This window comes from Agelaius tricolor, unplaced genomic scaffold (genome assembly GCF_023055355.1).
Source record: "Agelaius tricolor isolate 1412-34295 unplaced genomic scaffold, bAgeTri1.0.p SCAF_25, whole genome shotgun sequence".
Lineage (NCBI taxonomy): Eukaryota > Metazoa > Chordata > Aves > Passeriformes > Icteridae > Agelaius > Agelaius tricolor.
The window spans coordinates 4358324-4372948 of record NW_027269285.1 but is presented as its reverse complement, the minus strand read 5'-3'; the positions used below and the strand labels follow the sequence as shown (position 1 = coordinate 4372948).

The 14625-nt window shown below is 59.7% G+C and overlaps 1 protein-coding gene across 1 annotated transcript; it reads left to right on the top strand.

The window, feature by feature from the left end:
- Nucleotides 1-3225: 3225 nt before the first annotated feature.
- TRAF4 (TNF receptor associated factor 4) lies at nt 3226-8913 on the top strand. The gene is made up of 7 exons (XM_071447891.1): nt 3226-3408; nt 6193-6244; nt 6550-6654; nt 6728-6889; nt 7066-7227; nt 7305-7460; nt 7875-8913. Exons 1-7 carry the CDS (start codon nt 3266-3268, stop codon nt 8505-8507), a joined length of 1413 nt encoding a protein of 470 aa, XP_071303992.1. The 5' UTR covers nt 3226-3265; the 3' UTR covers nt 8508-8913.
- Nucleotides 8914-14625: the final 5712 nt, after the last annotated feature.

The following is a 14625-nucleotide window of genomic DNA, read 5'->3' as shown; positions in this document are numbered from 1 at the left end:
GGAGGACAGAGGTCCAACACCCTTTGTCTTGTCAGTAGTGTCACCAAAATGCCACTGCTTCAGGAGCCAAGCTCTCCCTGCTCTAGCTGGGCTGCCAAATCCAGGGGTGCGGCCCCCCCACCTGCCTCCTATCAGTGCACTGGTGTTAGGTGAATGATTTTATGGCTTAATGACACCTCTGCACTGCAGTGCTGGCACTGGAGGTGTCACCAGTTTGAATATTAGGATCCTTTGCTCCAGACTGGGGAAACCAGTGTGGACCAGTGCCCTTTGTGCTGGGCCAGGGGCTCTGGGGAGGGCTGGAGCCTTCGGGATTTCACAGCCTGGGCTCTCCACACAGGAGTTCAGCTGTGAAGCCCAGCGAGATCATTTGAATAATTTAATACCGGGCTGTGACCAAGCCTAGCGAGAGGGTAAAGGAAACAAAGAGGCCCCCAGCCCCGAGCAACAAAAGCTCCTGGAACGACAAGCCGAGGCATGTCCGTGCTGCCGGAGGCAGAGCGCAGCCCGGGCAAATAGGCCACTTGCATTCCTCACGTCTGCTGCTTTGTTTCCCTGCAGAAGCTCCCGGTGAAATCTGCAGGTCTCGGGGCTTCTCCCTTTATCCTTCTTTTTGTTCCTGTGCTGTGTGGAGCTGGTGGTGGATCGGTGTCCCCGCGGCTCTTCCTGCTGGGGAAAGGCAGGGCCGGAGGGGAGCGGGAAGGGGAGGGGATGCGGGGTGAGGCTGCCTGGTCCCCGCTCGTGCATCCTGGTGCGGTCCCCTCTGGCCATTGTCACCCACGGAAAGGCTGTCCCTGTTCCAAATAAGATCCTGCTGACTCGGGGCCATGACTGTAGCAGGAAACTGCTCGCTGATCCCGCAGCTGATTTATTTTGATTCCGGCACCTCTGTCGAGGCCGTATCCTCATTCCCACGAGGCTTAGGCAGGAGGGGCGGCTGCTGTCCCTCTGTCCGTCTGCCCGGATCCCTTACCCCTGCCCTCCCTGGGCACGAGGCCCCGGCAGCCGCGAGAGGAGAGGACTCTCCCCACTCCCTTCCCTGCGGCGAAAGGCTCCACCTTGACTTGTTTAGAAGCCGGAGCGTCGGTTTTCTGTCCCTCCAGTTTGAGTTAAATAGAAGGCGGAGGGATGGAGCAGCAGGGAGAGGCTGGGGAAGAGGACAAGAGGCCTCTCCGAACTCAGATGGTTTCAAGAAGTGACCCATCATGGGAGACAGGGAACATATCACCTCCACAAAGGGAATTGCCCTGAGTGTCGCCTTTGTGTGAGACAAATGCCTGGCTGTGATGTTGTTGAGTGCGGGGAGGGCTTTGCTTGGGGAGAGGGGAAAAGGAGGGATCTTTGTTTGCAGGGTCTGACACCTCCCCACCGCCCTGCCGGCACAGCCAGCACCTTCTGATGGCTTTGTCAGCTCCTGGCTAATTAGCAGAGATGCTCTTCAGTGAGGTTAGGGAAGAATAATTTTAAAACATCAAAGAGAAGCAGTAAATAATGATAAAAGTCGGCTGTTTCATGGTTGTCATCGGAGGCACAGGCTGCCTGTGTTTACAGGACTGATGTGTCCTGTCTTTGGAGTGCCATCAACCCCCAGGATACCAAGGACCCGTCCTTTTGGCCTGAACCTTGTCCCAGAATCATGTCCAGGGACAGTTTCTAGTCGGGGCCAGGTCACAGCGTGTCAGGGACAGTGTCTGGGTTGTGCCTATCTCTTGTTGGAGACAGCCTGGCTCCGGGCTCTGCTGGCACAGAGTGGCAGAACCAGCTGGACCATGGGGCTGCTGCCCTGGGGGTGCCACAGCCCTGAGCAAACCGGGCCAGGGAGCACCTCAACCCCAGCTCAAGGTGGCTGTTGCTCCCCTGTGCTCCCTGTACAGTTGTCCCCTGTCAGTTGTTTTTACCTGTCGGGTTTCCAGTATCACTGGGAGCTGGTTAAAATTTAGCTCAGCGCTCTCCATCATCTGAGCAGCCTCACGTCTCCTGGTAAATCCCCTGCTGATGGCAGCTCGTGCTCAGTGTACCCCAGTACAAGGTTCCCTGATGATTGGGAGCCCCAGTGCAGCTCAGAACAACCTGCCATCCCTCAGGGTAACCCCAAAAATGAGCCACCCATCCCTTCCCTGGCAGCTCTGGCAGCGAGCAGGCTGCATCCCCCCGGGCTGCTGCAGGGTTTTATTTTAAGCAGAGCCTCTCAGGGAGAAGGGTAACGTGAGCTCCTTGAGTGACAAGTGATAGAGCTCGACTTGCTCAGCGTGTCCCCCAGGAATCCCTCTCCTCTGCCATTTGCTAATTGAAAACTGCTAACATTTGGGGCTGGAGCAACTGCCGCCCTTAATGGGAAGCTGGCTGGAGCGAGCGTTGGTGGGACTAACACATGCTCACAGCCTGTCATCTGCTCGGCTCCATCTCTGGGGAAAGGGGCAAATACTCCCATATGCTGCTCTGATTTCTGAAAGAGTGACGAGGGGGCTGGAGCCAGACAGATTTGCTTTTATTCTCCCTCCTCCAGGCTCTTGCTCAGTTACAAACCGTGGCTGGAGGGAGGCTGTTGGCTGCAGCCTGGGGTGTGAGCTCCCAGCAAGACAAAGCCACAGGAGCGTTTGTCCCCCCTCGTTCCTGTGGTGTGGAGGGCTCAGGGCAGCCCTTCCGTGTCCTGCTGTGGGTGATGGCTGGGGCCTGGGGGCTGTATCCCACCTCCAGCCTGGCTCAGGGGCACAGCCGTGCCCTCGGGCTGCCTGCAGGAGTGTGGCACCCCTGGGACACCTCTGAGTCAGGGAGGGCAGGCAGGGACAGCGAGGACACCGCAGTGAGTGCCCGCAGAGCCCAGCCCCGGGCCAGGGGAGGCTGCAGGGGGCGAGGGGGCCGTGAGTGATGTGATGTTGATGCTCCCCAAACTCCTGCTGTGGCCGTTCCCAGTGTGGCGGGTACCAAACCCACCAGCGGGGTGCTCCCCCGGTCCCCAGGGTGGCTGTCCCCACGTGCTGCCCCCCAAACCCCTCGGAGGGGCTGTCCCCGGTGCGATGCTCCCCGAGCCCCCGGGATGCCGGCACGGCTCCATCTCCCCCGTGCGGCGGCGGCGGGGCGGGGAGGCGGGGTCGGGGCGGGGGGCGGTGGCGATGCCGGTGCCGTCCCCCGTGGCGGGGCGGGCTCGGGCCGGTCCCACCGCCCCGTCCGGCCTCCGGGCGGAGCCGGGCCGGAGCGCGGAGCCGAGCGGGCGCGGGGCGGCGGCGGCGGCGGCGGCGGCGGGAGCGGGAGGAGGAGGTGGAGGATGCCGGGCTACGACTACAAGCTGCTGGAGCGGCCGCGGCGCCGGGTGCTGTGCCCGCTCTGCGGGAAGCCCATGCGGGAGCCCGTCCGCGTCTCCACCTGCGGCCACCGCTTCTGCGACACCTGCCTGCAGGAGTTCCTCAGGTGAGACCCCGCATCGCCCCACGGCAGACCCGAGCCGATGTTAGTCCGCGCACCCCTTCCCCCGTGCGGTGCCCCGGTCCCGCACCGCCCGCACTGCCCGATGCGGGGCTCCGCACCCCGGGCGGCACCGGGTGCTCCTCGCCATCGCCACCCGCCATCCGCCGCCGGCCCCGGGGTGCGGTGTCCCGGGGTGCCCCGAGAGGGGTGCGGGGTGCCCCGGGCTCGGGAGGGAATGCGGGATAGCCCGGGAAGGGACGTGGGGTGCTTGGGGGTGCGGGGCTCCTGGGGAGAGATGCGGGGCGTCCGGGGGTGCTCCGGGCGGGGGAACGGCTGCGGTGTGCCCCGGGAGAAGGTTTGGGGTGCTCCGGGAAAGGTGCGGGTGCCCCGGGATGCCTCGGGCCAGGGAAAGGTGCGGGGTGCCCGGCGGTGCCCCGGGGCAGGGAGGGGGTGCGGGGCGCGCCCAGCCCGTGACAGCCGCCCCGCGGGTGCAGCGGCCCGTGGCCCCTTTCGCTGAGGAGGAGGAAGAGGAGGGCCGGGTGAAGCCCGGAGCGGCGAGTTTCGAGAATCGAGCTTAACCCCTTCCTGCCCCGGCCCCGCCGGAGGAAGTGGTCGGGGGTGTTTCTGGGGAGGGGTGTACGGTCAATCCCGGGGTCCTCTCGCCCACGGGTGAGCGCGACCCGGCCGTGTGCGGGGAGCGAGGAGCCGGGGCCTCTTCCGAGCCCCGCGGTTTGGGACCCCCGGTACCGGCAGCCGGGGACGCGTGCGGGGCCGGTGCTGTCCCGGTGCTGTTCCGGTGCTGTCCCGGTGCTGTCTCGGTTCGCGGCCGCCGCCGCACTCGGCGCGGTCCCGGGGGTCCCGCGGGGCACGGCCAGGAGGTGCCGGCGGGTACCGAGCGTCACCCCGGGCCTTTCCCCGCCTTTCCCAGCCGGAGCGACCTTCGCCCGGGGACAGCTCACGGGCACCACCGTCACCGGGGCCGGTTTCTGTGAAACCGGGCGTGCCCCGGGACACGTGTCTGAGCGCATCTGTCCCCCCGCTCCCCCGCACCTTCCCGCCGGGGGGAATGGCCTCGGGGGTCCCCCCTATGAGAACAACGTGTTTGTCCCGGATCAGTTTGGGGCTCCCATGGGCTGGGCCATCCGGCCCCACCGCGGTGCTGGGAACGGGTGCCGGGGGGTACCGGGGGTGCCGGGGCTCCCCACCCCATCACCTCGCTGTGCCCCAACACGCCGTGAAGGTCAGAGGCAAGGACGGTCGGTCCCCCCGGGTGCTGCCTCAGCACATTCCCTGCCCGGCCAAGCGTGAGGAATGGGGAGGCTTTGTCGGGGATTAGGCGCTGGCTTCGGGTCATCGTCCCACTTCCCCGCCAGCCCCAGCACCCCAACACCGGGCACGGGGTGCAGGCACAGCTGCAGCCCTGGCAAGGCAGCAGAGTGATCCCAGCCACGAGGCAATGCCACGGGCTCCCCGGGAAGGGCCGGGTGCCCGGCCCTGTCTGCGAGCACCTTATCTCGGTGTATGGATCCTCCTTATCTCAGTGTACGGATCCACCTTATCTCGGTGGATCCCTGATGACTCCCACAAAACCACCTGCGACAAACAGAGTGGGCACGTGGCAGACTCACGTTCCTCACGTGGGTCACACCCCACGGTTCCTGGGGTTCCTGGGGTTCACTTGCACTCCCAGCTCAGGGTTGGTGGCTGCAGGGGACAGGGCCAGGCAGCCCCGGCTGGCGCGTGCCCGGCGGTGCTGCTGGCTCAGTCCTGGTGTCTCACACCCACTTGGCAGCTCTGGTCGAGGCCGCACCAGTGCCTGCCAGGGGCTTGCAGTGATTGGATGGGCACAAGGGCTATCCAGGCAGGACAGCCTTGTCCAGTGTCACCTCAAAGACAGCAGAGCCACAGGGTCCCCTTTGTGTGCCTGCTGCACGTCCCTGTAGGCAGCACCTGTGGTCTCCCACCCCAGTGTCCATCAGGGATAGTGCATGGACACCCTTTCCTACCCCTGGGCACAGTGATGTGCAGACCAGAGGTGATGGTGACTCCTGGCCAGCTTTGTCACAGGCCAGGCTGCCTTTTGGCTGGGTCCCTGTCTCCACTTCCTGCTGTTCCTCTGCGTGGCAGGGCTGAGCAGGGCCCTTCCCACCTCAGGGACAGCTCTCAGGAGGAACACCCCATCCTGGGGGCCCAGCAGGATGGGGACCCCTCCGGCGGGGCTGCCTGTCCCCCTGTCCTGACTCACCGTGGTGGCTGCTGGGGCCATTTCCTGTGGAGCAGGAGCCCCAGGGCCACGCATCAGGGCTGCACATCTGGCGCCCAGCTGTTGCCCTCCCCCACCTCCCCTGGGCCCCGGCACCTGGGGCTGCCCCGGCCCTGCCGGCCCCCTCCTGGCCAGCCGCCGGCACCCTCCTTAATCCCAGGGGACGGGATGGGCCCGGGGCTGCCGGGGCTCCAGATGGTGCCACGCTGGCGGCGGCTGGCCCAGGCCCCTGGGGACCGCGGCCGGGGGTGGGGGGCTGCCTGGGGCGGTGTCTGGCGGGGGCATTTCCCAGCTCAGACAGATGGAGCAGGATTAGAGCCGTGGCTCCCCCAGGGTGGCGGCTGGGTTTGGTATGGGGTGAGCACTCAGCAGTGCAGGGACAGCACCAATGTCCTGGGGTGGGATGGCAGGGACCCTGTGGGACATGGTGGCTGTGTCCTGGGGTGGGATGGCAGGGACCTGTGGGACATCATGGCTGTGTCACTGGTGATCCTGAGTGATCCTGAGCCTTCTGTGTCTTGCAGTGAAGGCGTCTTCAAGTGTCCGGAGGACCAGCTGCCCCTGGACTACGCCAAGGTGAGCCTGGCACAGGGATGTGTCCCCTGCTCCAAGGGGACATCCCCACCAAGGGGCTGTCCCCAGCTCTGCACAGCGCCTGGCACAGCCCTGCCAGCCTGGCACGGGCGCCCGGGCGGAAGCAAGAGCCCTTTGTGCCGCGGGCTGGGAGCGGAAACCAGCTCCCGACAAAGGGTTCTTGTTGGTGTGCCCGGGGGGATCCGGCCCCGGGCAGCGTGCCCAGGGCTCCCAGCCAGGCTGAGCTGGGGGCTGTGTGCCCCCACAGCCCGGTGCAGGATGCTGATACCCCACTGCTGCCCCTGCAGATCTACCCCGACCCCGAGCTGGAGGCGCAGGTGCTGAGCCTGGCCATCCGCTGCATCCACAGCGAGGAGGGCTGCCGCTGGAGCGGGCTCATCAAGCACCTCCAGGTAGGGCCTGGCAGGATGGGGAGGGCAGAGTTGTACCCTGAGGCCTCCCCATCACCATCCCTGTGTCCCCCAGGCCCATCTTGGCACCTGTGGATTCAACGTGATCCCCTGCCCCAACCGGTGCAGCGCCAAGCTGAGCCGCCGGGACCTCCCCGAGCACGTCCAGCACGGCTGCCCCAAGCGCAGGGTCAAGTGCGAGTTCTGCGCCAGCGACTTCACTGGGGAGGCCTTCGAGGTGGGCACTGGGGGGGACCCTGTGGGGGACACGTCATGGTGGGGACAGCCTTGGTAGACATCTGGACTTCTGTGATCATTGTGCCCTCTGGCTGTGGGGGCACTGTGTGTCCCCATCCCTGTCAGGGCTGGCTGGTGAGGGCAGCCAGAGGGTGATGACGCTGTCGTGGTCCCCAGGGCCATCAGGGCACGTGTCCCCAGGAGAGTGTGTACTGTGAGAACAAGTGTGGGGCCCGCATGATGCGGCGCCTGCTGTCCCAGCACGCCCTGGCCGAGTGCCCCAAGCGCACCCAGCCCTGCACCTACTGCTCCAAGGAGTTCGTCTTTGACACCATCCAGGTGAGATGGAGCCCACGGGGACCCTCACCCTGCCAGCTCCCAGCCCCAGCTGACTCCCAGCCTCTCTGCCTCCCCAGAACCACCAGTACCAGTGTCCCCGGTACCCTGTGCCGTGCCCCAACCAGTGTGGGACACCCAGCATTGCCCGGGAGGATGTGCCCACCCACCTCAAGGAGAGCTGCAACACTGCCATGCTGCTGTGCCCCTTCAAGGAAGCTGGCTGCAAGCACCGGGTGAGTGCTGTCCCTGTGACCAACCTGCCCTGGCATCCTTGGGCATGGGCTGCTGTCCCTGCTGTGTCACAACACCCCCACACCGCTCCTAACGTCTGTCCCATCCCTTGTGCTCAGTCCCATCCATGTGGCCCCCAAGTGTCCCCCTGCCACCCCAACCAGGTGTCCCTGTGCCACCCCTGTGTCCCCATTACATCCCTGTGCCAGTACCCCATGCTCCAATGACATCCCCATGATACCTCCCTCTCCTGTCCCGTGTCCTCCTGTCCCCATGGTCATGTCCTCCTGTCCCCATGGTCATGTCCTCCTGTCCCCATGCTCCAATGACATCCCCATGTTATCCCCACGGTACCTCCCTCTCCTGTCCCCACTGTCCCTGCCCTCCTCCTGCTGACGGTCCCGCTGTCCCCGCAGTGCCCCAAGCTGGCCATGGGCCGGCACCTGGAGGAGAGCACCAAGACCCACCTGGGCATGGTGTGTGCCCTGGTGAGCCGGCAGCGGCAGGAGATCCTGGAGCTGCGCCGGGACGTGGAGGAGCTGTCGGTGAGCAGCGACGGGACCCTCATCTGGAAAATTGCCGACTACGCCCGCAAGCTGCAGGAGGCCAAAGCCCGCAGCAACTACGAGTTCTTCAGCCCCCCGTTCTACACCCACAAGTACGGCTACAAGCTCCAGGTGTCGGCGTTCCTCAACGGCAACGGCAGCGGGGAGAGCAGCCACCTGTCCGTGTACATCCGCGTGCTGCCGGGCGAGTACGACAACCTGCTGGAGTGGCCCTTCTCCTACCGCGTCACCTTCTCCCTGCTGGACCAGAGCGACCCCTCGCTCTCCAAGCCCCAGCACATCACCGAGACCTTCCACCCCGACCCCAACTGGAAAAACTTCCAGAAGCCGGGAGCCTCGCGCAGCTCCCTGGATGAGAGCACCCTGGGCTTCGGATACCCCAAGTTCATCTCGCACGAGGACATCAGGAAACGGAACTACGTGCGGGACAACGCCATCTTCATCAAAGCCTCGGTGGAGATCCCCCAGAAGATCCTGGCCTGAGCCCCGGAGGGGGACAGGATGTGACTGGGGCACCCGCCCAGGGGTGCCCGAGTGGTGCTGAGCCCCTGCCCGCAGCCGGTGCCCCCAGCTTGGGGACGCTGCTGTGGCACCGCGGTGGCTCTCAGGACAGGCAGGGATGGGGCTGCTCCCACGTCCCTCCCGGGCTGGGAGTGTCCAGCAGCCCCTCCTCAGGTGCCCGGGGGTGCCGGGGGGCTGGGCCCCCTGAGCCCCTCCCCGAGGTGCCCGACAGCCCCCACCAGCCTCGCTGGGGACCCTGCAGGACCCCACTGGCCAGAGCCATATTTTGTAAACTGGTGCTCCCCAGGTTGTTATTTATTACCCCGGGCTGGGGCTGCTGCCCCCTTCCCACATCTTTTTCTTTTCAATAAACTTTTCTTGTATTTATTACGGCCGCCTGAACCTCCTTCCTCTGCCTGGGATGGGGATGGCAGGACCGGGGGATGCTCCTGGGCGCTGGGGACAGGGAGAGCCGGGACCGGGCTGGGGGGCACGGAGAGGGGTAATCCCTGACCCACATCCCGGCGGCAGACGGGCTCAGATGGAGCCGGTTAATTCGGTAATCACCGGCAGCAACAGCGGGGATGTGCCGGGCTGGAGGAGCCGCCAGCCCCGGGGGGCTGTTTCGCTGCAGGCCCCCCTCGGTCCCATCAGCCCCTCATTAGCGCTGGGTAATTAACGCCCCGGAGGAGGGCGGCATCCCGAGCACACAGGGGGTGGGCGATGGTGGGGGGCACTGGGGCAGACTGGGGGGGTCGGGCTGGATCAGGCCCCGTGTCCGTGTGTCTGGCCACCCTCCCATCACCCCGACGGCGATGAGGGGGTCGCTGTCTCTGCAGGATAATCCCACAATTGCATTAGTGCTGCTCCGGTTTAATGCAATTAGCCCCTAATTAGCTGCACCCTGCGGCCCTGGCTGGGCTGGGAGGGGGCACCGCTGCCGGGGGTGTCCCCATACCCTGTTCCCCCCCAGGAATGTCCCCTGAGCAGGTCCCAGCCCGGTGTGGCAGCTCGGGGCCCTGGGGAGCTGGGCAATACTCCTGTCCTTGCTGGTACCCAGTGCCAGCCTGTGCTGGTGCCCAGTTCCTGCCCAAACTGGTGCCCAATACGAGCCCACCCCTCTGCCCAGTGCCAGCCTGTGCTGGTGCCCCGTGCCAGTCCATACCGGGCCACCAAACTGGTGTCTGATGCCAGCCCATGCTGGTGTCCAGTGTCAGCCTGTACTGGTGTTCACGCTGGCACCCAGTGTCACCCCGTGCTTGTGCCCAGTGCCAGCCTCATGCTGGTTTCTGATGCCAGCCCCTAATGATGAGCAGTTCTTGCCCATACTGGTGCCTGGTGTGTCCAGTGTCAGCTGTACTGGTGCCCAGTGCCAGCCCACAGTGGTGGCAGTTCCAGCCCACACTGGTGACCCATACTAGCCCATATTGGTGCCCAGTGCCAGCCCAAACTGCTGCCCAGTGCCAGACTGCACTGGTACCAGTGCCAGCCTGAACTGGCGACTATTGCCAGTCTATTGCCAGCCCATACTGGGGCCCAGTTTCAGCCCGCACTGGTGCCCAGTGCCACCCGTGTGTTAATGTCCAGTGCCAGCCCATGGTGACCCATGCTGGCCCACACTGGTGCCCAGTTCCAGTCCATCCCATCGCCCGTTTCCAGCCTGTGCCAGTGCCCACTTCCAGCCCATCCCAGTGCCAGTTCCAGCCCATCCCATCACCCGTTTCCAGCCTGTTCCAGTGCCCGTTTCCAGCCCATCCCAGTGCCCAGTTCCAGCCCATCCCAGTGCCCAATTCCAGCCCATCCCAGTGCCAGTTCCAGCCCATCCCAGTGCCCATTTCCAGCCTGTTCCATTGCCCAGTTCATGCACATCCCAGTGCCCAGTTCCTGTCCATCCCAGTGCCAGTTCCAGCCAGTCCCTGTGCCCGGTTCATGCCCATCCCAGTGCCCATTTCCAGCCTGTTCCATTGCCCAGTTCCAGCCCATCCCAGTGCCAGTTCCAGCCCGTCCCAGTGCCAGTTCCTGCCCATCCCAGTGCCCGTTTCCAGCCTTTTCCATTGCCCAGTTCATGCTCATCCCAGTGCCCACTTCCAGCCCATCCCAGTGCCCGGTTCCAGCCCGTCCCTGTGCCCGGTTCCAGCCCATCTCGGAGCCCGTCCCGGTGTCCCCGTGTCCCCCTCCCCGCCCGGTGCTCGGCTCAGTGGCGCCGCCGCGTGGGGACCGAGGGGAGGGGAAGATGTCAATAGAAATTTATTGCCTTATAATTTATATAAATGAATAATAATTAGCATTATTATTATAATCATTGTAATTATTACGTTAACAAATTGTTATAATTCATATTAAGTATGCATTTTATCCTTACACATTAGGCTTATTTTTTTAATAGTAATTTATTGTATTTAATATATCAATTTTATATATTATACTTTTAAAATATTTCAAATTTAATATTTCATATATTATATAATTATATTTCGTATATTATATATTATTGTATAATTATATAATATATATCATATATCATATAATTATATCAAATTTCATATATCAATATAATCGCATTATATAACATTTTAGTATTTTATATTATAGAAATTCTATCTGTATATTTACACAGCTTCCATACTTCATATTTATCCTACATTTAATTTCTATTTAATAGCTATTTATAATTTTTATCCTTATGTATTATATTTTCATATTTTATATTTATTATACACATTTTATTTATATATTTTTATTTGTGTGTATATATATACACACCCCCCATACACACACAGAGTACAGGGACAACCCAGTCTCTCTGACCAGGCCACACACAGGGTGTTGGCAACCCTTTTTTCCAACAAGTTGCCATAAAATAAAATAAAATAAAATAAAATAAAATAAAATAAAATAAAATAAAATAAAATAAAATAAAATTAAAATAAAATAACCAAACAAACATATAATTTATGAACTAAAAGTGGGAAGCAGTGCTGCAGTAGGCCTGGCCAGCAGCTCCTGGATGAAAAAAACAACCCTGGGAGCTTGGAGTTTTCCCTGTCCCCAGATCAAGGACCAACTCCCAGCTCTGTTTCCCTGCTTGGGCTGATTTCCCCCCTTTTCCTGCCCCTTTCCAGCCCTCTCTGTCTGGAAATGTCAGCAGGATCTTGGAGCACCTCTTAACCTTCAGCGTGGCAGCGATTCCCCAGCAGGGCCTGGGCTGCAGGAAAAGCAGGAGGGGGAGATGCTCTCAATGCTCAAGGAGGAGAGGGAGACAAATCGATTCTTGCTACTAAATTTAGCCTCAAATATCAAGTTTAAAAATAAACTTCCTGGAAACTTGGTGGTTTGAGGGTTTATTCTGAAGGTTTGGGCTGCCAGCTCACTCCCTGCTCCGTTGTCCCAACATTGCTGGAAGGACCTTCAGAAGATGCTCAAATCAGGGAGGAAAATCTTAATAAACACCTGAAAAATCGAGGCAGACCCCACCTGGAGGGCCCTTTGCCTGAGTAAGACCCCCACCACAGTGGATATGCCCTAAATTACCCCCAAACCTTTTTAACCTCTTTGGGATTGTAAACAGGGAGGATTTTTTGGCAAAACCACTTCATCTGCTCACACCATAGAGCCCCAGTTTGAGCTGATTCTTGATGATTCTTCTCCAAGATACTGAAACGAGACATAGATATTTTACAGGGAGAAAAATGTGAGAAAAATTTCCTTTGCACATCCTTTATTAAAGACCTGTCTGGGCCCTCTCCCTGCCCATTTGCCCCCAGGACTGAGGGGTTTGAGGGCAGTGAAAGTTGACAGGATTTCACAGCAGTTTCACAATCTCACTTCACTCTCTCTACATCTCTCAGGCTCGCAGCCACCCCAGCAGAATCAACAGCCTGTACCCAATTGCTTTGAAATTAACTTAAACTAAGCAGATAAAACACTCCAGTAATTTTATTGCAATGTGGCTCTGCTGATTGTTGCAGAGCATCCGAAAGGCGGCTCCTGCTGGAGGGTGTCCAGTGTGTGCTCCTCCAGCAGCTGGCCCCAATGTGCCACTTTCCTTTGGCTCCTCCACCCTCTGGACCCCCCAGGACCTCACATGGAGCAGGAATTTTTTTCAGCTCTGAATTTTTGCAGCATCCCCAATGTTGCTCCTCTCTGAACCTCACAAGCTGCTGGAGCTGCTGGAGTTCGCAGAGAACATCTGGGTGTTGCCTACCCTGGGTCAAAATCTGGGAAGAAAAACTTATTAAGCCCTAAAGGAGAAGTTTTAAAATGTTGGATTTTACTCAAAGCCCTCAGCTTAGCTGTGGCTGCAGGTGATTCCTCAGTAGAGGCAGCAGCTGCTCACACCAAGTCCCTGCTGGATTGTTTTCCACCAGATCCTCGCTCCAGGTCCAACTGGCTGCAAAGATGATGAGAAAGTCTCCTGAAAACTCCTTGCAGAAGAGATTGTTCCTGTTGGGGGGATGGATGAGGAAACCAGATACCAAAGAAGATTTGAGTCAAAGGAGAAGAGGATCCTGCAGCTCTGATGGATGGAGTGGCTGCTGTTGGAATTTCCGGATGCTGGAGAGGGATGCAGCAGTGCCTCTGGGCAAACAGCTCTTCCTGCCTAAGCTCAGCCAGGCTAAACTGCCCGGTTTAACCCAAATTCCAGGAAAACCATGTGGGAACCAAATGTCCATAGCATTTGGGGAACAGTGGGAACAGTAGGAAGGAGGGATTTTAATGCTCAGGGTTGCAGTGAGATGGGGTTGGAGTTTTGTCCTTCTGAGAGATGGAAGCAAAGATTAAATGAGATGTACAATCCTGGGAGAGGGGAGGAAACCCTGGCAGCTCCCATCTTCTGGAAGGTGACCGCACATGTTACAAATCTCCTTTAAAATTTTGGCAGGACTCAAACCCCCTCCTCCACTCCTCCTCCTATGTTTAACCATTATTTCAGCACCTTTCTCGCAGAGATTCTTTCTCTGTTTTCCCAAACCTTTCCTCTTATTGGAGCAGTCAGCCAGACTCTGCCTGATACATTCCTATCCCAGAAACCCATGGAGACCCTTCCCCAAATTCCCTTTGGGACAAACACCCACCCTGTGACTCCAGCGCACCTCACACTGCATAAAACCAGCAGAAGGGGCAGAGGGACCAGGTCTCTTTTTTAATTTTTCCTGTGGACAAAATAATAATAATAAAGAAAATTCTAATTGGTACCCATAGCACAGAAGCAGCAGCCTTGATCATCAGTCTTGTGGCTTAATGAAACACAGCAGCAATTCCCAGTTCTCTCCCAGTGATCCCCAGCAAACAGCTCTGTTTGGTTTCCACGGGAGCAGCCAGGCCCCTGGAGACATCTGACATGGAAAGCTTAAAGAAAACTCACGAGTGTCTTTTAAAATGCTCACTTTGGGCTGTAACAAACTGGGCTTGTGGCTGAACAGCTCCAAAGCTTCTGCTCCAAACATGGGGCACAGATTCCCTGTGGAAGGGTTCACGCCATGCTCGTGTTTATCCTTCCCAGGATCTTCCTAAGGTCCAGCTTGAGGTTCTGAAGTGGGGATGGGGAGGATGGTTCTGCTGCTGAGGGAGGGTGAGGAGCTGAGGAAACACCTGAGCTTTACTCATTCCTCAAGGAGCAGAGCAGGCACTGAGGATCCAGCAGGGAGCAGAGCCTTGTGCTGGAGTCAGTGACCCATGGATGGACAGGCAAGGGGAGCTGCAGTGTGAGCCCCAAAGGTTGGTGACCACCCCCAAGGGGCTCATGGAAGAGAAGGAACATTCCCAGCTTCTTGGTTCCTCTTAATTCTGCACCAGGCAGAGAGGAAAAACCACGGGAGGCTTTTCCACATTTCCAGGAGAGCAGGGCACAGCTCCTGCCACACAAGGCACCACAAGGCTCTTCCTTCCTCGCCCTGGTGACAGTGCCACAGCCAGACCCCCACCCTGGGCACCTACACCACGGATCCAACCTTTGCTCCCAACATCCCACCTGGGAATGAGGCAGGACAGTGCTTCTCTTTAGGGCTGAGCAGGGGAGGATGGGGAGCCCATCACAACAGCGCTGCTGCAGAGGTGAAAGGGTCAGTTCAAAGAAAAATCTCACTGCCAGACCAAAAGG